The 18305-nt window shown below is 44.1% G+C and overlaps 1 protein-coding gene across 1 annotated transcript in view; it reads left to right on the top strand.

The window, feature by feature from the left end:
* Positions 1-18305, top strand: part of LOC128687451 (hemicentin-2-like) — a 128030-nt gene that overhangs the window by 22050 nt on the left and 87675 nt on the right. Inside the window, exons 2-3 of the mRNA XM_070084196.1 lie at positions 8067-8465; positions 18149-18300. Coding sequence (XP_069940297.1) covers positions 8067-8465; positions 18149-18300 — 551 coding nt within the window. The remainder of the gene's footprint in view (positions 1-8066; positions 8466-18148; positions 18301-18305) is intronic.

The raw sequence follows: 18305 nt of genomic DNA, 5'->3' as shown, positions 1-18305 counted from the left end.
ACACCAAACTTGTGTTCAGCCCTCACACTAGACTTGTCTTCAGCTCTCATACTAGAGCTGTGTTCAGCCCTCACACTAGAACTGTGTTCAGTCTTCACACCAGACCTGTGTTCAGTCCTAACAATAGAACTGTGTTCAGTCCTCACACCAGACTTGTGTTTAGCCCTCACACCAGACCTGTGTTCATTCTTCACACTACATCTGTGTTCAGCCCTCACACTAGACTTGTCTTCAGCTCTCCCACTAGAGCTGTGTTCAGCCCTCACACTATACCAGTGTTCAGCCCTCAACTAGAGCTGTGTTCAGCCCTCTCACCAGACCTGTGTTCAGTCCTCACACTAGAGCTGTGTTCAGCCCTCACACTAGAACTGTGTTCAGTCCTCACACTAGAACTCTGCTTAGTGTTCACACCAGACCTGTGTTCAGTATTCACACTAGAGCTGTGTTCAGTCCTCACACTAGAACTGTGTTCAGTCTTCACACTAGACCTGTGTTCAGTCCTCACACTAAAGCTGTGTTCAGTCCTCACACTAGACTTGTGTTCAGCCCTCACACCAGACCTATGTTCAGTCCTCACACTAGAGCTGTGTTCAGTTCTCACACTTGAACTGTGTTCAGTCTTCACACCAGACCTGTGTTCAGTCCTCACACTAGAGCAGTGTTCAGTCCTCACACTAGACTTGTGTTTAGCCCTCACACCAGACCTGTGTTCAGTCCTCACACTAGAACTCTATTCAGTCTTCACACCAGACCTGTGTTCAGTCCTCACACTAGAGCTGTGATCAGTCCTCACACTAGACTTGTGTTCAGCCCTCACACCAGACCTGTGTTCAGTCCTTACACTAGAGCTGTGTTCAGTCCTCACACTAGACTTGTGTTCAGCCCTCACACCAGACCTGTGTTCAGTCCTCACACTAGAGCTGTGTTCAGCCCTCACACCAGACCTGTGTTCATTCTTCACACTACACCTGTGTTCAGCCCTCAAACGAGACCTGTGCTCAGTTTTCACACTAGACCTGTGTTCAGTCTTCACACTAGAGCTGTGTTCAGTCCTAACACTAGAGCTGTGTTCAGTCATCACGCTAGAGCTGTGTTCAGTCCTCACACTAGAGCTGTGTTCAGTCCTCACACTAGAGATGTGTTCAGTCCTCACACTACAGCTGTGTTCAATCCTCTCACCAAACCTGTGTTCAGTCCTCACACTAGAGCTGTGTTCAGTCCTCACACTAGAGCTATGTTCAGTCTTCACACTAGAGCTGTGTCCAGTCCTCACACTAGAGCTGTGTTCAGTCTTCACACTAGAGCTGTGTTCAGTCTTCACACTAGAGCTGTGTCCAGTCCTCACACTTGAGCTGTGTTCAGTCTTCACACTAGAGCTGTGTTCAGTCTTCACACTAGAGCCGCGTTCAGTCTTCACACTAGAGCTGTGTCCAGTCCTCACACTAGAGCTGTGTTCAGTCTTCACACTAGAGCTGTGTTCAGTCCTCACACTAGAGCTGTGTTCAGCCTTCACATTAGAGCTGCGTTCAATCTTCACACTAGAGCTGTGTCCAGTCCTCACACTAGAGCTGTGATCAGTGTTCACACTAGAGCTGTGTTCAGTCCTCACACTAGAGCTGTGTTCAGTGTTCACACTAGAGCTGCGTTCAGTCTTCACACAATAGCTGTGTTCAGTCTTCACACTAGAGCTGTGTTCAGTCTTCACACTAGAGCTGTGTTCATTCCTCACACTAGAGCTGTGTTCGGTCTTCACACTAGACCTGTGTTCAGTCCTCACACTAGAGCTGTGTTCAGTCCTCACACTAGAGCTGTGTTCAGTCCTCACACTAGAGCTGTGTTCAGTCTTCACACTAGAGCCGCGTTCAGTCCTCACACTAGAGCTGTGTTCAGTCCTCACACTAGAGCTGTCTTCAGTCCTCACACTAGAGCTGTGTTCAGTCTTCACACTAGACCTGTGTTCAGTCCTCACACTAGAGCTTTCTTCAGTCCTCACACTAGACCTGTGTTCAGTCCTCACACTAGAGCTGTGTTCAGTCTTCACACTAGAGCTGTGTTCAGTCTTCACACTAGACCTGTGTTCAGTCCTCACACTAGAGGTGTGTTCAGTCTTCACACTAGAGCTGTGTTCAGTCTTCACACTAGAGCTGTGTTCAGTCTTCACACTAGAGCTGTGTTCAGTCTTCACACTAGAGCTGTGTTCAGTCTTCACACTAGAGCTGTGTTCAGTCCTCACACTAGAGCTGTGTTCAGTCTTCACACTAGAGCTGTGTTCAGTCTTCACACTAGACCTGTGTTCAGTCTTCACACTAGACCTGTGTTCAGTCTTCACACTAGAGCTGTGTTCAGTCTTCACACTAGACCTGTGTTCAGTCCTCACACTAGAGCTGTGTTCAGTCTTCACACTAGAGCTGTGTTCAGTCTTCACACTAGAGCTGTGTTCAGTCTTCACACTAGACCTGTGTTCAGTCCTCACACTAGAGCTGTGTTCAGTCTTCACACTAGACCTGTGTTCAGTCCTCACACTAGAGCTGTGTTCAGTCTTCACACTAGAGCTGTGTTCAGTCTTCACACTAGAGCTGTGTTCAGTCCTCACACTAGAGCTGTGTTCAGTCTTCACACTAGAGCTGTGTTCAGTCTTCACACTAGAGCTGTGTTCAGTCTTCACACTAGAGCTGTGTTCAGTCTTCACACTAGAGCTGTGTTCAGTCTTCACACTAGAGCTGCGTTCAGTCTTCACACTAGAGGTGTGTTCAGTCCTCACACTAGAGCTGTGTTCAGTCCTCACACTAGAGGTGTGTTCAGTCCTCACACTAGAGCTGTGTTCAGTCCTCACACTAGAGGTGTGTTCAGTCCTCACACTAGAGCTGTGTTCAGTCCTCACACTAGAGCTGTGTTCAGTCTTCACACTAGAGTTGCGTTCAGTCTTCACACTAGAGCTGTGTTCAGTCCTCACACTAGAGGTGTGTTCAGTCCTCACACTAGAGCTGTGTTCAGTCCTCACACTAGAGCTGTGTTCAGTCCTCACACTAGAGGTGTGTTCAGTCCTCACACTAGAGGTGTGTTCAGTCCTCATGCTAGAGCTGTGTTCAGTCCTCACTCTAGAGGTGTGTTCAGTCCTCGCACTAGAGCTGTGTTCAGTCATCACACTAGAGCTGTGTTCAGTCCTCACACTAGAGGTGTGTTCAGTCCTCACACTAGAGCTGTGTTCAGTCCTCACACTAGAGGTGTGGTCAGTCCTCACACTAGAGCTGTGTTCAGTCCTCACACTAGAGGTGTGTTCAGTCCTCACACTAGAGCTGTGTTCAGTCCTCACACTAGAGCTGTGTTCAGTCTTCACACTAGAGCTGCGTTCAGTCTTCACACTAGAGCTGTGTTCAGTCTTCACACTAGAGCTGCGTTCAGTCTTCACACTAGAGCTGTGTTCAGACCTCACACTAGAGGTGTGTTCAGTCCTCACACTAGAGGTGTGTTCAGTCCTCACACTAGAGCTGTGTTCAGTCTTCACACTAGAGCTGCGTTCAGTCTTCACACTAGAGCTGTGTTCAGTCCTCACACTAGAGGTGTGTTCAGTCCTCACACTTGAGCTGTGTTCAGTCCTCACACTAGAGGTGTGTTCAGTCCTCACACTAGAAATGTGTTCAGTCCTCACACTAGAGCTGTGTTCAGTCCTCACACTAGAGCTGTGTTCAGTCTTCACACTAGAGCTGCGTTCAGTCTTCACACTAGAGCTGTGTTCAGTCTTCACACTAGAGCTGCGTTCAGTCTTCACACTAGAGCTGTGTTCAGTCTTCACACTAGAGCTGTGTTCAGTCCTCACACTAGGGGTGTGTTCAGTCCTCACACTAGAGCTGTGTTCAGTCCTCACACTAGAGCTGTGTTCAGTCTTCACACTAGAGCTGCGTTCAGTCTTCACACTAGAGCTGTGTTCAGTCTTCACACTAGAGCTGCGTTCAGTCTTCACACTATAGCTGTGTTCAGTCTTCACACTAGAGCTGTGTTCAGTCTTCACACTAGAGCTGTGTTCAGTCCTCACAATAGATCTGTGTTCAGTCCTCAAGCTAGAGGTGTGTTCAGTTCTCACACTAGAGCTGTGTTCAGTCCTCACACTAGAGGTGTGTTCAGTCCTCACACTAGAGCTGTGTTCAGTCCTCACACTAGAGCTTTGTTCAGTCTTCACACTAGAGCTGCGTTCAGTCTTCACACTAGAGGTGTGTTCAGTCCTCACACTAGAGCTGTGTTCAGTCCTCACACTAGAGCTGTGTTCAGTCCTCACACTAGAGCTGTGTTCAGTCCTCACACTAGAGGTGTGTTCAGTCCTCACGCTAGAGGTGTGTTCAGTCTTCACACTAGAACTGTGTTCAGTCTTCACACTAGAGCTGTGTTCAGTCTTCACACTAGAGCTGCGTTCAGTCTTCACACTAGAGCTGTGTTCAGTCCTCACACTAGAGCTGTGTTCAGTCTTCACACTAGAGCTGTGTTCAGTCCTCACACTAGAGCTGTGTTCAGTCCTCACACTAGAGCTGTGTTCAGTCTTCACACTAGAGCTGTGTTCAGTCTTCACACTAGAGCTGTGTTCAGTCTTCACACTAGAGCTGTGTTCAGTCTTCTCACTAGAGCTGTGTTCAGTCTTCACACTAGAGCTGTGTTCAGTCTTCACACTAGAGCTGTGTTCAGTCTTCACACTAGAGCTGTGTTCAGTCTTCACACTAGACCTGTGTTCAGTCCTCACACTAGAGCTGTGTTCAGTTCTCGTTACTGCGGATTATCGTTACTGCGGATTATCGTTACTGCAACTTCTCGTTACTGCGGATTCTCGTTACTGCAACTTCTCGTTACTGCGGATTCTCGTTACAGCACTCTCTCGTTACTGGGGACTCCCTCGTTACAGTGAATTTTATTACTGCAGACTCTCTGGTTACTGCAGACTTTCGCTACGGCAGACTCTCGTTACGGCAGACTCGTTACGGCAGACTCTCGTAACGGCAGACTCTCGTTACGGCAGACTCTCGTTACGGCAGACTCTTCTTACTAGTTACTATCGTCACCGTGGACTCGTTCGGTACATTATACTTCTTCTTAAGGGTATTTAAACTATGTCATTAAGAACTCTGCCTTAAATACTGTCATACTAACATACTGTCATACTAACATACTGTCACACTAACATACTGTCATACTAACATACTGTCATACTAACATACTGTCATACTAACACACTGTCATACTAACATACTGTCATACTAACACATTGTCATACTAACATACTGTCATACTAACACACTGTCATACTAACATACTGTCATACTAACATACTGTCATACTAACACACAGTCATACTAACACACTGTCATACTAACACACTGTCATACTAACATACTGTCATACTAACACACTGTCATACTAACATACTGTCATACTAACACACTGTCATACTAACATACTGTCATACTAACACACTGTCATACTAACATACTGTCATACTAACATACTGTCATACTAACACACAGTCATACTAACACACTGTCATACTAACACACTGTCATACTAACATACTGTCATACTAACATACTGTCATATTAACATGCTGTCATACTATCATACTGTCATACTAACCCACTGTCATACTAACAACTGTCATACTGTCATACTAACATACTGTCATACTAACACACTGTCATACTAACATCCTGTTATACTAACATACTGTCATACTAACATACTGTCATACTAACATACTGTCATACTAACATACTGTCATACTAACATACTGTCATACTAACATACTGTCATACTAACATACTGTCATACTAACATACTGTCATGCTAACATACTGTCATGCTAACATACTGTCATACTAACATACTGTCATACTAACATACTGTCATACTAACATACTGTCATACTAACATACTGTCATACTAACATACTGTCATACTAACATACTGTCATACTAACATACTGTCATACTAACATGCTGTCATACTACCATACTGTCATACTAACACACTGTCATACTAACATACTGTCATACTAACATTCTGTCATACTAACACACTACCATACTAACATACTGTCATACTAACATACTGTCATACTAACACACTACCATACTAACACACTGTCATACTAACATACTGTCATACTAACATACTGTCATACTAACATACTGTCATACTAACACACTACCATACTAACATACTGTCATACTAACACACTGTCATACTAACACACTACCATACTAACACACTGTCATACTAACACACTGTCATACTAACATACTGTCATACTGTCATACTGTCATACTCATACACATACTGTCATACTAACATACTGTCATACTAACATACTGTCATACTAACATGCTGTCATACTACCATACTGTCATACTAACACACTGTCATACTAACATACTGTCATACTAACATTCTGTCATACTAACACACTACCATACTAACACACTGTCATACTAACATACTGTCATACTAACATACTGTCATACTAACACACTACCATACTAACACACTGTCATACTAACACACTGTCATACTAACATACTGTCATACTAACACACTGTCATACTAACACACTACGATACTAACACACTGTCATACTAACATACTGTCATACTAACATACTGTCATACTAACATACTGTCATACTAACACACTGTCATACTAACACACTGTCATACTAACATACTGTCATGCTAACATGCTGTCATACTAACATACTGTTATACTAACACACTGTCATACTAACATACTGTCATACTAATATACTGTCATACTAACATACTGTCATACTAACATACTGTCATACTAACATACTGTCATACTAACATACTGTCATACTAACATACTGTCATACTAACATACTGTCATACTAACATACTGTCATACTGTCATACTAACATACTGTCATACTAACATACTGTCATACTAACATACTGTCATACTAACACACTGTCATACTAACATACTGTCATACTAACATACTGTCATACTAATATACTGTCATACTAACACACTGTCATACTAACATACTGTCATACTAACATACTGTCATACTAACATACTGTCATACTAACATACTGTCATACTAACATACTGTCATACTAACATACTGTCATACTAACATACTGTCATACTAACACACTGTCATACTAACATACTGTCATACTAACATACTGTCATACTAACACACTGTCATACTAACACACTGTCATACTAATATACTGTTATACTAACACACTGTCATACTAACACACTGTTATACTAACATACTGTTATACTAACATACTGCCATACTAACATACTGCCATACTAACATAATGTCATAGTAACATACTGTCATACTAACATACTGTCATACTAACATAATGTCATAGTAACATACTGTCATACTAACATACTGTCAAACTATCATATTGTCATACTAACATACTGTCACACTAACATGCTGTCATACTAACATACTGTCATACTAACATACTGCCATACTAACATACTGCCATACTAACATAATGTCATAGTAACATACTGTCATACTAACATACTGTCAAACTAACATACTGTCATACTAACATACTGTCAAACTAACATAATGTCATACTAACATACTGCCATACTAACATACTGTCATACTAACATACTGTCATACTAACATACTGTCATACTAGCACACTGTCATACTAACACACTGTCACTAACATACTGTCATATACTACTGTCATACTAACACACTGTCATACTAACATACTGTTATGCAAACATACTGTCATGCTAACATACTGTCATACTAACATACTGTCATACTAACATACTGTCATACTAACATACTGTCATACTAACATACTGTCATACTAACATACTGTCATACTAACACACTGTCATGCTAACATACTGTCATACTAACATACTGTCATACTAACACACTGTCATACTAACATACTGTTATACAAACATACTGTCATGCTAACATACTGTCATACTAACATACTGTTATACTAACACACTGTCATACTAACATACTGTCATACTAACTTACTGCTATGACAATGTTACAGAGCCACCACCAGGGCTGGTCTGGGGGGCTGAGGGAGTGCCTGTCACTGCAGCCTCGGAGGTGAGAACAAATGGCACTGTGGTTAGTACCACCTTGCAGGTGGTGGCATCCAGAGGCACTGCTGGTGCCAACGTCACCTGCTCCACCACCACTAGTGCAATCACCCCCGACGTCAGCCTAGATGTCAGTGCAGCTGACATCAGGCAGACTAACGCCTCTACCTCAGACATCGTCAAATTTGCAACTGCTGCCTCCAGCACGACCTCCAGCACGGCCTCCAGCACGACCTCCAGCACGGCCTCCAGCACGACCTCCAGCACGGCCTCCAGCACGACCTCCAGCACGGCCTCCACCGCCCCAACAATCACCAACACAGTCACCGCTACAATCACAGTCAATCGTAAGTATTCAGCCAATACTATCCACCTCCTGGACACACTGCTGACCTGACCTGACTCTCAACATGACCTGACCTCCATCTGACTCGTCCCTGTGTAAACATTCCGTCTCATTTTTGCTGTCTGCTGAAGAGGACCCCAGTTGGAGGTCGAAATACGCTCCTGTTTACCCAGCAGTAAATAGGTAACTGGGAGTTTGTTGACTGTGGTATGTTGTATCCGAGAGCAGGAGGAGAGGAACCCAGGGAGAGTAAGTCATACTACTTGGCTTTCTTGGGTTAATCTGGGTTAATAAACCAGAGTTAATAATGAGAAGAAAATCTTCTTTTCCTCCTCTTCCTTACTCACTATTTCATAAATAAGTGTGAGTTAAGAGTACTGCCTCTCTGACACTCTCTTATGTTGCAAATTCATCTCTTTCTTCCTTACATCTCTCTCTCTCTCTCTGTCTCTGTCTCTCTGTCTGTCTGTCTGTCTGTCTGTCTGTCTGTCTGTCTCTCTCTCTCTCTCTCTCTCTCTCTCTCTCTCTCTCTCTCTCTCTCTCTCTCTCTCTCTCTCTCTCTCTCTCTCTCTCTCCCTCCTCAAAATATCACATGCTGGCACCTTTGGCACAGTGTCAAACATCTTCGCCAGAGCCACAACTCCAAAGGCAACATTTTTCCAGGATTCCAAAGGTTCTTACCCTCCACTGTTGTCTCCAGTGGTGTTCTCTCACTCCAGCGTCTCTTACCTCCAGTGTGTGTTCTCCAGCATTAACTGCAGCACCTCCCACTGCTGCTGTTTAACACCATCTTCCTTTCCGTTATACTGCATTATTCTTCGCTGCATTTCGACTAATGTTGAGTGCTGTTCTTGCCCTGTGTTTGTTCTCATTACGTTTCGTTGGACTCTTCACACTCTGCTGCTGTTGCTGCTGCTGCTGCTGGTGCTACTGGTGCTGCTGCTGCTTCTGGTGCTACTGCTGCTGCTGCTACATCTGCGTGACGTGTGAATGTTAGTGTTTGCATCGCTGAGTTCTCGTTAATTTCCAGGATTTAAGATTTGCTGTAATGTTTACCTTACACACCAAGTGTGTGGAAAATCCCCTGTGTGTATTTACAACTGTATTTACAACCTGGAGAGGTGTGGGCTGGGGATGCTGCTGCTGCAGGAGGAGGAGGACGAGGTGGAGGTCTCTAACTCTGGCCACCATCAGTTGTTTTATGTGAGAAATAGTTTAGAAATCCGACATGTTGAAGAATTAGACACATGTGCAACATTTTGGTAATCTTTGTTGAGGAAACATTTCGCCATCCAGTGGCTTTATCAATACATATTCAAGGACGTAATGGGAAGATAATAGAACTGTATCCAGAAGACGAGGTAATAAGTCCCTCGCCCTTGGAGTTGGTGAAGAGCACCGCACCTTAGTCTTGAAGAATCTTTAAGGCTGAGGGATTGATTACCTCGTCTTTTGTGTATAGTTCTACAGTCTTCACATTATGGCCTTGTACTACATTAATAAAGCCACTAGATTGCGGAACGTCTACAAACTAAGATACCCAAATGTTGCACATGTGTCTAATTCTTACACATTTAGGATGTTCTGAGAGTCAAGAGCGTTCATTGACTGGCGTCTGTGTCAACAGCAGCTGGACCTTCCAGGGATGATGCTGGACCTTCCAGGGATGATGCTGGACCTTCCAGGGATGATGCTGGACCTCTCTGAACAAAAGCGATTACTATCAGAAACAGCAGGGCTTGTACCGTGTGAACATTACTCTCTCCCGTGGCGTGTAAATACCTGAGCGTTCAACCCTGTGGCGTCCTGGCTAGAGGATATCAGGGCTCAGCATTGTGGAGTCCAGGCTAGAGGATATCAGGGCTCAGCACTGTGGAGTCCTGGCTAGAGGATATCAGGGCTCAGCACTGTGGAGTCCTGGCTAGAGGATATCAGGGCTCAGCACTGTGGAGTCCTGGCTAGAGGATATCAGGGCTCAGCACTGTGGAGTCCTGGCTAGAGGATATCAGGGCTCAGCACTGTGGAGTCCTGGCTAGAGGATATCAGGGCTCAGCACTGTGGAGTCCTGGCTAGAGGATATCAGGGCTCAGCATTGTGGAGTCCAGGCTAGAGGATATCAGGGCTCAGCACTGTGGCGTCCTGGCTAGAGGATATCAGGGCTCAGCATTGTGGAGTCCAGGCTAGAGGATATCAGGGCTCAGCACTGTGGAGTCCTGGCTAGAGGATATCAGGGCTCAGCACTGTGGAGTCCTGGCTAGAGGATATCAGGGCTCAGCACTGTGGAGTCCTGGCTAGAGGATATCAGGGCTCAGCACTGTGGAGTCCTGGCTAGAGGATATCAGGGCTCAGCACTGTGGAGTCCTGGCTAGAGGATATCAGGGCTCAGCACTGTGGAGTCCTGGCTAGAGGATATCAGGGCTCAGCACTGTGGAGTCCTGCCTAGAGGATATCAGGGCTCAGCACTGTGGAGTTCTGGCTAGAGGATATCAACGCTCATACGTGAATAAGCAATGTGAGGCTCGAAATCATGGTGTTATACAATGCAGACGTGTGAACGCCTGGCATTGAAACACTGCAGGTGTCAGATTGGTGTTCTGACACTCTGACATGATAACAGTTATGACTGGTGTTCTGACACACTACAATGATAACAGTTATGACTGGTGTTCTGACACACTACCATGAAAACAGTTATGACTGGTGTTCTGACACACTACCATGACAACAGTTATGACTGGTGTTCTGACACACTACCATGACAACAGTTATGACTGGTGTTCTGACACACTACCATGAAAACAGTTATGACTGGTGTTCTGACACACTACCATGATAACAGTTATGACTGGTGTTCTGACACACTACCATGATAACAGTAATGACTGGTGTTCTGACACACTACCATGACAACAGTTATGACTGGTGTTCTGACACACTACCATGATAACAGTTATGACTGGTGTTCTGACACACTACCATGATAACAGTTATGACTGGTTTCTGACACACTACCATGATAACAGTTATGACTGGTGTTCTGACACACTACCATGACAACAGTTATGACTGGTGTTCTGACACACTACCATGACAACAGTTATGACTGGTGTTCTGACACACTACCATGACAACAGTTATGACTGGTGTTCTGACACACTACCATGATAACAGTTATGACTGGTGTTCTGACACACTACCATGATAACAGTTATGACTGCTGTTCTGACACACTACCATGACAACAGTTATGACTGGTGTTCTGACACTACCATGATAACAGTTATGACTGGTGTTCTGACACACTACCATGACAACAGTTATGACTGGTGTTCTGACACACTACCATGATAACAGTTATGACTGGTGTTCTGACACACTACCATGATAACAGTTATGACTGGTGTTTTGACACACTACCATGATAACAGTTATGAGTGGTGTTCTGACACACTACCATGACAACAGTTATGACTGGTGTTCTGACACTACCATGATAACAGTTATGACTGGTGTTCTGACACACTACCATGACAACAGTTATGACTGGTGTTCTGACACACTACCATGACAACAGTTATGACTGGTGTTCTGACACACTACCATGATAACAGTTATGACTGGTGTTCTGACACACTACCATGACAACAGTTATGACTGGTGTTCTGACACACTACCATGATAACAGTTATGACTGGTGTTCTGACACACTACCATGACAACAGTTATGACTGGTGTTCTGACACACTACCATGACAACAGTTATGACTGGTGTTCTGACACACTACCATGATAACAGTTATGACTGGTGTTCTGACACACTACCATGACAACAGTTATGACTGGTGTTCTGACACACTACCATGACAACAGTTATGACTGGTGTTCTGACACACTACCATGATAACAGTTATGACTGGTGTTCTGACACACTACCATGATAAAAGTTATGACTGGTGTTCTGACACACTACCATGACAACAGTTATGACTGGTGTTCTGACACACTACCATGACAACAGTTATGACTGGTGTTCTGACACACTACCATGACAACAGTTATGACTGGTGTTCTGACACACTACCATGATAACAGTTATGACTGGTGTTCTGACACACTACCATGACAACAGTTATGACTGGTGTTCTGACACACTACCATGATAACAGTTATGACTGGTTTCTGACACACTACCATGATAACAGTTATGACTGGTGTTCTAACACACTACCATGACAACAGTTATGACTGGTGTTCTGACACTACCATGATAACAGTTATGACTGGTGTTCTGACACACTACCATGACAACAGTTATAACTGGTGTTCTGACACACTACCATGATAACAGTTATGACCGGTGTTCTGACACACTACCATGACAACAGTTATGACTGGTGTTCTGACACACTACCATGACAACAGTTATGACTGGTGTTCTGACACACTACCATGATAACAATTATGACTGGTGTTCTGACACACTACCATGACAACAGTTATGACTGGTGTTCTGACACACTACCATGACAACAGTTATGACTGGTGTTCTGACACACTACCATGACAACAGTTATGACTGGTGTTCTGACACACTACCATGATAACAGTTATGACTGGTGTTCTGACACACTACCATGACAACAGTTATGACTGGTGTTCTGACACACTACCATGATAACAGTTATGACCGGTGTTCTGACACACTACCATGACAACAGTTATGACTGGTGTTCTGACACACTACCATGACAACAGTTATGACTGGTGTTCTGACACACTACCATGATAACAATTATGACTGGTGTTCTGACACACTACCATGACAACAGTTATGACTGGTGTTCTGACACACTACCATGACAACAGTTATGACTGGTGTTCTGACACACTACCATGACAACAGTTATGACTGGTGTTCTGACACACTACCATGATAACAGTTATGACTGGTGTTCTGACACACTACCATGACAACAGTTAAGACTTGTGTTCTGACACACTACCATGACAACAGTTATGACTGGTGTTCTGACACACTACCATGACAACAGTTATGACTGGTGTTCTGACACACTACCATGACAACAGTTAAGACTGGTGTTCTGACACACTACCATGACAACAGTTATGACTGGTGTTCTGACACACTACCATGACAACAGTTATGACTGGTGTTCTGACACACTACCATGATAACAGTTATGACTGGTGTTCTGACACACTACCATGATAACAGTTATGACTGGTGTTCTGACACACTACCATGATAACAGTTATGACTGGTGTTCTGACACACTACCATGATAACAGTTATGACTGGTGTTCTAACACACTACCATGACAACAGTTATGACTGGTGTTCTGACACACTACCATGACAACAGTTATGACTGGTGTTCTGACACACTACCATGACAACAGTTATGACTGGTGTTCTGACACACTACCATGATAACAGTTATGACTGGTGTTCTGACACACTACCATGATAACAGTTATGACTGGTGTTCTAACACACTACCATGACAACAGTTATGACTGGTGTTCTGACACACTACCATGATAACAGTTATGACTGGTGTTCTGACACACTACCATGATAACAGTTATGACTGGTGTTCTGACACACTACCATGACAACAGTTATGACTGGTGTTCTGACACACTACCATGACAACAGTTATGACTGGTGTTCTGACACACTACCATGACAACAGTTATGACTGGTGTTCTGACACACTACCATGACAACAGTTATGACTGGTGTTCTGACACACTACCATGACAACAGTTATGACTGGTGTTCTGACACACTACCATGACAACAGTTATGACTGGTGTTCTGACACACTACCATGATAACAGTTATGACTGGTGTTCTGACACACTACCATGACAACAGTTATGACTGGTGTTCTGACACACTACCATGACAACAGTTATGACTGGTGTTCTGACACACTACCATGACAACAGTTATGACTGGTGTTCTGACACACTACCATGACAACAGTTAAGACTGGTGTTCTGACACACTACCATGATAACAGTTATGACTGGTGTTCTGACACACTACCATGACAACAGTTATGACTGGTGTTCTGACACACTACCATGACAACAGTTAAGACTGGTGTTCTGACACACTACCATGATAACAGTTATGACTGGTGTTCTGACACACTACCATGATAACAGTTATGACTGGTGTTCTGACACACTACCATGACAACAGTTAAGACTGGTGTTCTGACACACTACCATGATAACAGTTATGACTGGTGTTCTGACACACTACCATGACAACAGTTATGACCGGTGTTCTGACACACTACCATGACAACAGTTATGACTGGTGTTCTGACACACTACCATGATAACAGTTATGACTGGTGTTCTGACACACTACCATGACAACAGTTATGACTGGTGTTCTGACACACTACCATGACAACAGTTATGACTGGTGTTCTGACACACTACCATGACAACAGTTAAGACTGGTGTTCTGACACACTACCATGATAACAGTTATGACTGGTGTTGTGTACACATGCATCGCGTCAGCGGACCTCCCTCGCAGTAAGGCCTCGTGTACACTGAGGTACAACAAGGTTAATGTTTCTGTAATTGACTTCCAGTGTGTTATGAATTACATTGTTTTCCAAATGTGCAGTAGATGTTTTTTTACAGACTTGCCTACTGACTGTCCAGGTGCGGGTCGTTGTCAACAAGGGTGACCCACACCCTCCAGTCCATTAAGAACACAGTACTTCACTCGAGTTATGAATACAGTTCATGATGAACATCAAAATGGTATACAATACCGACAGGTTGGTAGGTAAGACACATAGGCAACAGTTAGGCAACTTTATTCCGAAACGTTTCGCCTACACTGTTCCTGCCTACTTTCTGTATTCGACTGAAGAAGCCTACTGTGTAGGCGAAACGTTTCGGAATAAAGTTGCCTAACTGTTGCCTATGTGTCTTACCTACCAACCTGTGGGTATTGTATACCATTTTGATGTTCATCTTGTCAGACACTGCAACACATGGCATCTTGGTACAGAAAGCGCCTTAGACAACCCTTTCAAGTGAGAACTGTTGGATCTGAGAGGGACTTGACCTCTCAGTGGCTACACTCTCACTACTACTACTACTACTACTACTCTGCACCTCTCCTTCCGACAGTATTTAAGTCTCCGCACTGTCGCTTGATCTTCAGATAGTTCCTGACTATGGAACTGAACTTCTCCAGGCCGAGGGACTGACAACCTCAAATTCTACGACTTCAAGGGTGATGGACTGATTACATCATCTTCACATCTCTACTGTTCCTGCCTACTTTCTGTATTCGACTGAAGAAGTCTACTGTGTAGGCGAAACGTTTCGGAATAAAGTTGCCTAACTGTTGCCTATGTGTCTTACCTACCAATACAGTTCATCCTTCACTCAAGAACGTAAGAAAGGGAGAGCACTACAGCAGGCCTACTGGTGGCAATATAAACACAAATGCAGTATAATGTGATCCTTTATTGACTACGTTTCGCCCACACAGTGGGCTTTTTCAAGTCACAAACAGAACTACCTGGGGTGGAAGGAACGCGAGTATTTATAGTCCGGCTGAGGTCAGGTGAAGAATGCTGCATCTGATGATGTACCGAGTTGGGTTGTAGAGTCTAAAAACTTGGGTAGCTTGGAAAGGAGACTGGACAAGTTTGTGAGCAGACCTTCTACAGTGTTCTTATGTGGGATAGCGATGAAGAAGTTTCTTGGCAAGTGGTTCAGCTATGTTATAGAAGCCACTATTCTGGTTGAAGTTGTCGGATATAGAAATAAGTGATGATTCCAGGATTCTTCGGTATTGGGTGTTGTCTTCTGTGGCGATAAGTCTTGAGTTTCTGTAGTTTATCAAGTGGTTGTGTGAATTACGGTGTTGTACGCATGCATTCCTTGTGTCGTCAGACCTGCTTGCGTATTGGTGTTCTGAAATACGTGTTTGGAGGTCCCTTGATGTTTCGCCCACGTATAACTTGTTGCAGTCATTACAAGGGATTATGTATACCCCTGCAGAGGATGGAGGCTTGTCCTGCCTACTACTGGTGATGTCCTTGATGGTCGTGGTTGTGGAGGTAGATACTTGGAATGATGTTTTGGCAAAGATGTTGGAAACATGTTTGGCAATGGAGTTGGTGGGAAGGACTATGTATCTCTTCTCGGCAGTGTCTTCTCTGGGTGTGTTGAAGATGTTTAATGCTCGTCGTCTGCAGTCTCTGATGAAGTGACGAGGATAGTGGAGTTTGGAAAATACCTGTTCAATTATAGTGCATTCTTCCTCAAGGAACTCGTTGCTGCAGATTCTGAGTGCACGCAGGAAGAAGCCTATAATTACACCACGTTTGGTTTTGGTGTCGTGGTGACGTGGTGTAATTATAGGCTTCTTCCTGCGTGCACTCAGAATCTGCAGCAACGAGTTCCTTGAGGAAGAATGCACTATAATTGAACAGGTATTTTCCAAACTCCACTATCCTCGTCACTTCATCAGAGACTGCAGACGACGAGCATTAAACATCTTCAACACACCCAGAGAAGACACTGCCGAGAAGAGATACATAGTCCTTCCCACCAACTCCATTGCCAAACATGTTTCCAACATCTTTGCCAAAACATCATTCCAAGTATCTACCTCCACAACCACGACCATCAAGGACATCACCAGTAGTAGGCAGGACAAGCCTCCATCCTCTGCAGGGGTATACATAATCCCTTGTAATGACTGCAACAAGTTATACGTGGGCGAAACATCAAGGGACCTCCAAACACGTATTTCAGAACACCAATACGCAAGCAGGTCTGACGACACAAGGAATGCATGCGTACAACACCGTAATTCACACAACCACTTGATAAACTACAGAAACTCAAGACTTATCGCCACAGAAGACAACACCCAATACCGAAGAATCCTGGAATCATCACTTATTTCTATATCCAACAACTTCAACCAGAATAGTGGCTTCTATAACATAGCTGAACCACTTGCCAAGAAACTTCTTCATCGCTATCCCACATAAGAACACTGTAGAAGGTCTGCTCACAAACTTGTCCAGTCTCCTTTCCAAGCTACCCAAGTTTTTAGACTCTACAACCCAACTCGGTACATCATCAGATGCAGCATTCTTCACCTGACCTCAGCCGGACTATAAATACTCGCGTTCCTTCCACCCCAGGTAGTTCTGTTTGTGACTTGAAAAAGCCCACTGTGTGGGCGAAACGTAGTCAATAAAGGATCACATTATACTGCATTTGTGTTTATATTGCCATTGTGTCGGTATTTTATACCATTTATTTCCAGGCCTACTGGTCCATACTTGGCAGCTGATTATCAAACCCAAACCCACTAACACAAATATTCGCCCAACCCATTATCACTGTTACCAAGGAATAAGCTTTGTTAACCTTATTAACTCAAGTATAAATCCCACTCAGATCCGACCCCGTCTCACTCATGTATTTATCGAACCTATATTTGAAGCAACCCAAGGTTTTAGCTTCAATAACCTTACTAGGTAGACTGTTCCACCCTTCGACTACTCTATTTCCAAACCAATACTTTCCCATATCCTTTCTAAATCTAAATTTATCCAGTTTGAATCCATTACTTACTTCCATCACTCTTCACAGTACCGCCGCTGGGAGTGAAGCTGCGGGCTCCTGGCCCCTGGGTTCCTGCCGACCAGCCCACCTTCTTCACCTGTCATGTAGAGGGCGCCTTCCCCCGACCCATAGTGCAGTGGTGGCTGGGCGCCCACCTCCTCCCTCCCACACCCCCTCCGGTAAG

Source organism: Cherax quadricarinatus, chromosome 11 (genome assembly GCF_038502225.1).
Source record: "Cherax quadricarinatus isolate ZL_2023a chromosome 11, ASM3850222v1, whole genome shotgun sequence".
Taxonomy (NCBI): Eukaryota; Metazoa; Arthropoda; class Malacostraca; order Decapoda; family Parastacidae; genus Cherax; species Cherax quadricarinatus.
This window is presented reverse-complemented; position numbering and strand designations above follow the sequence as displayed.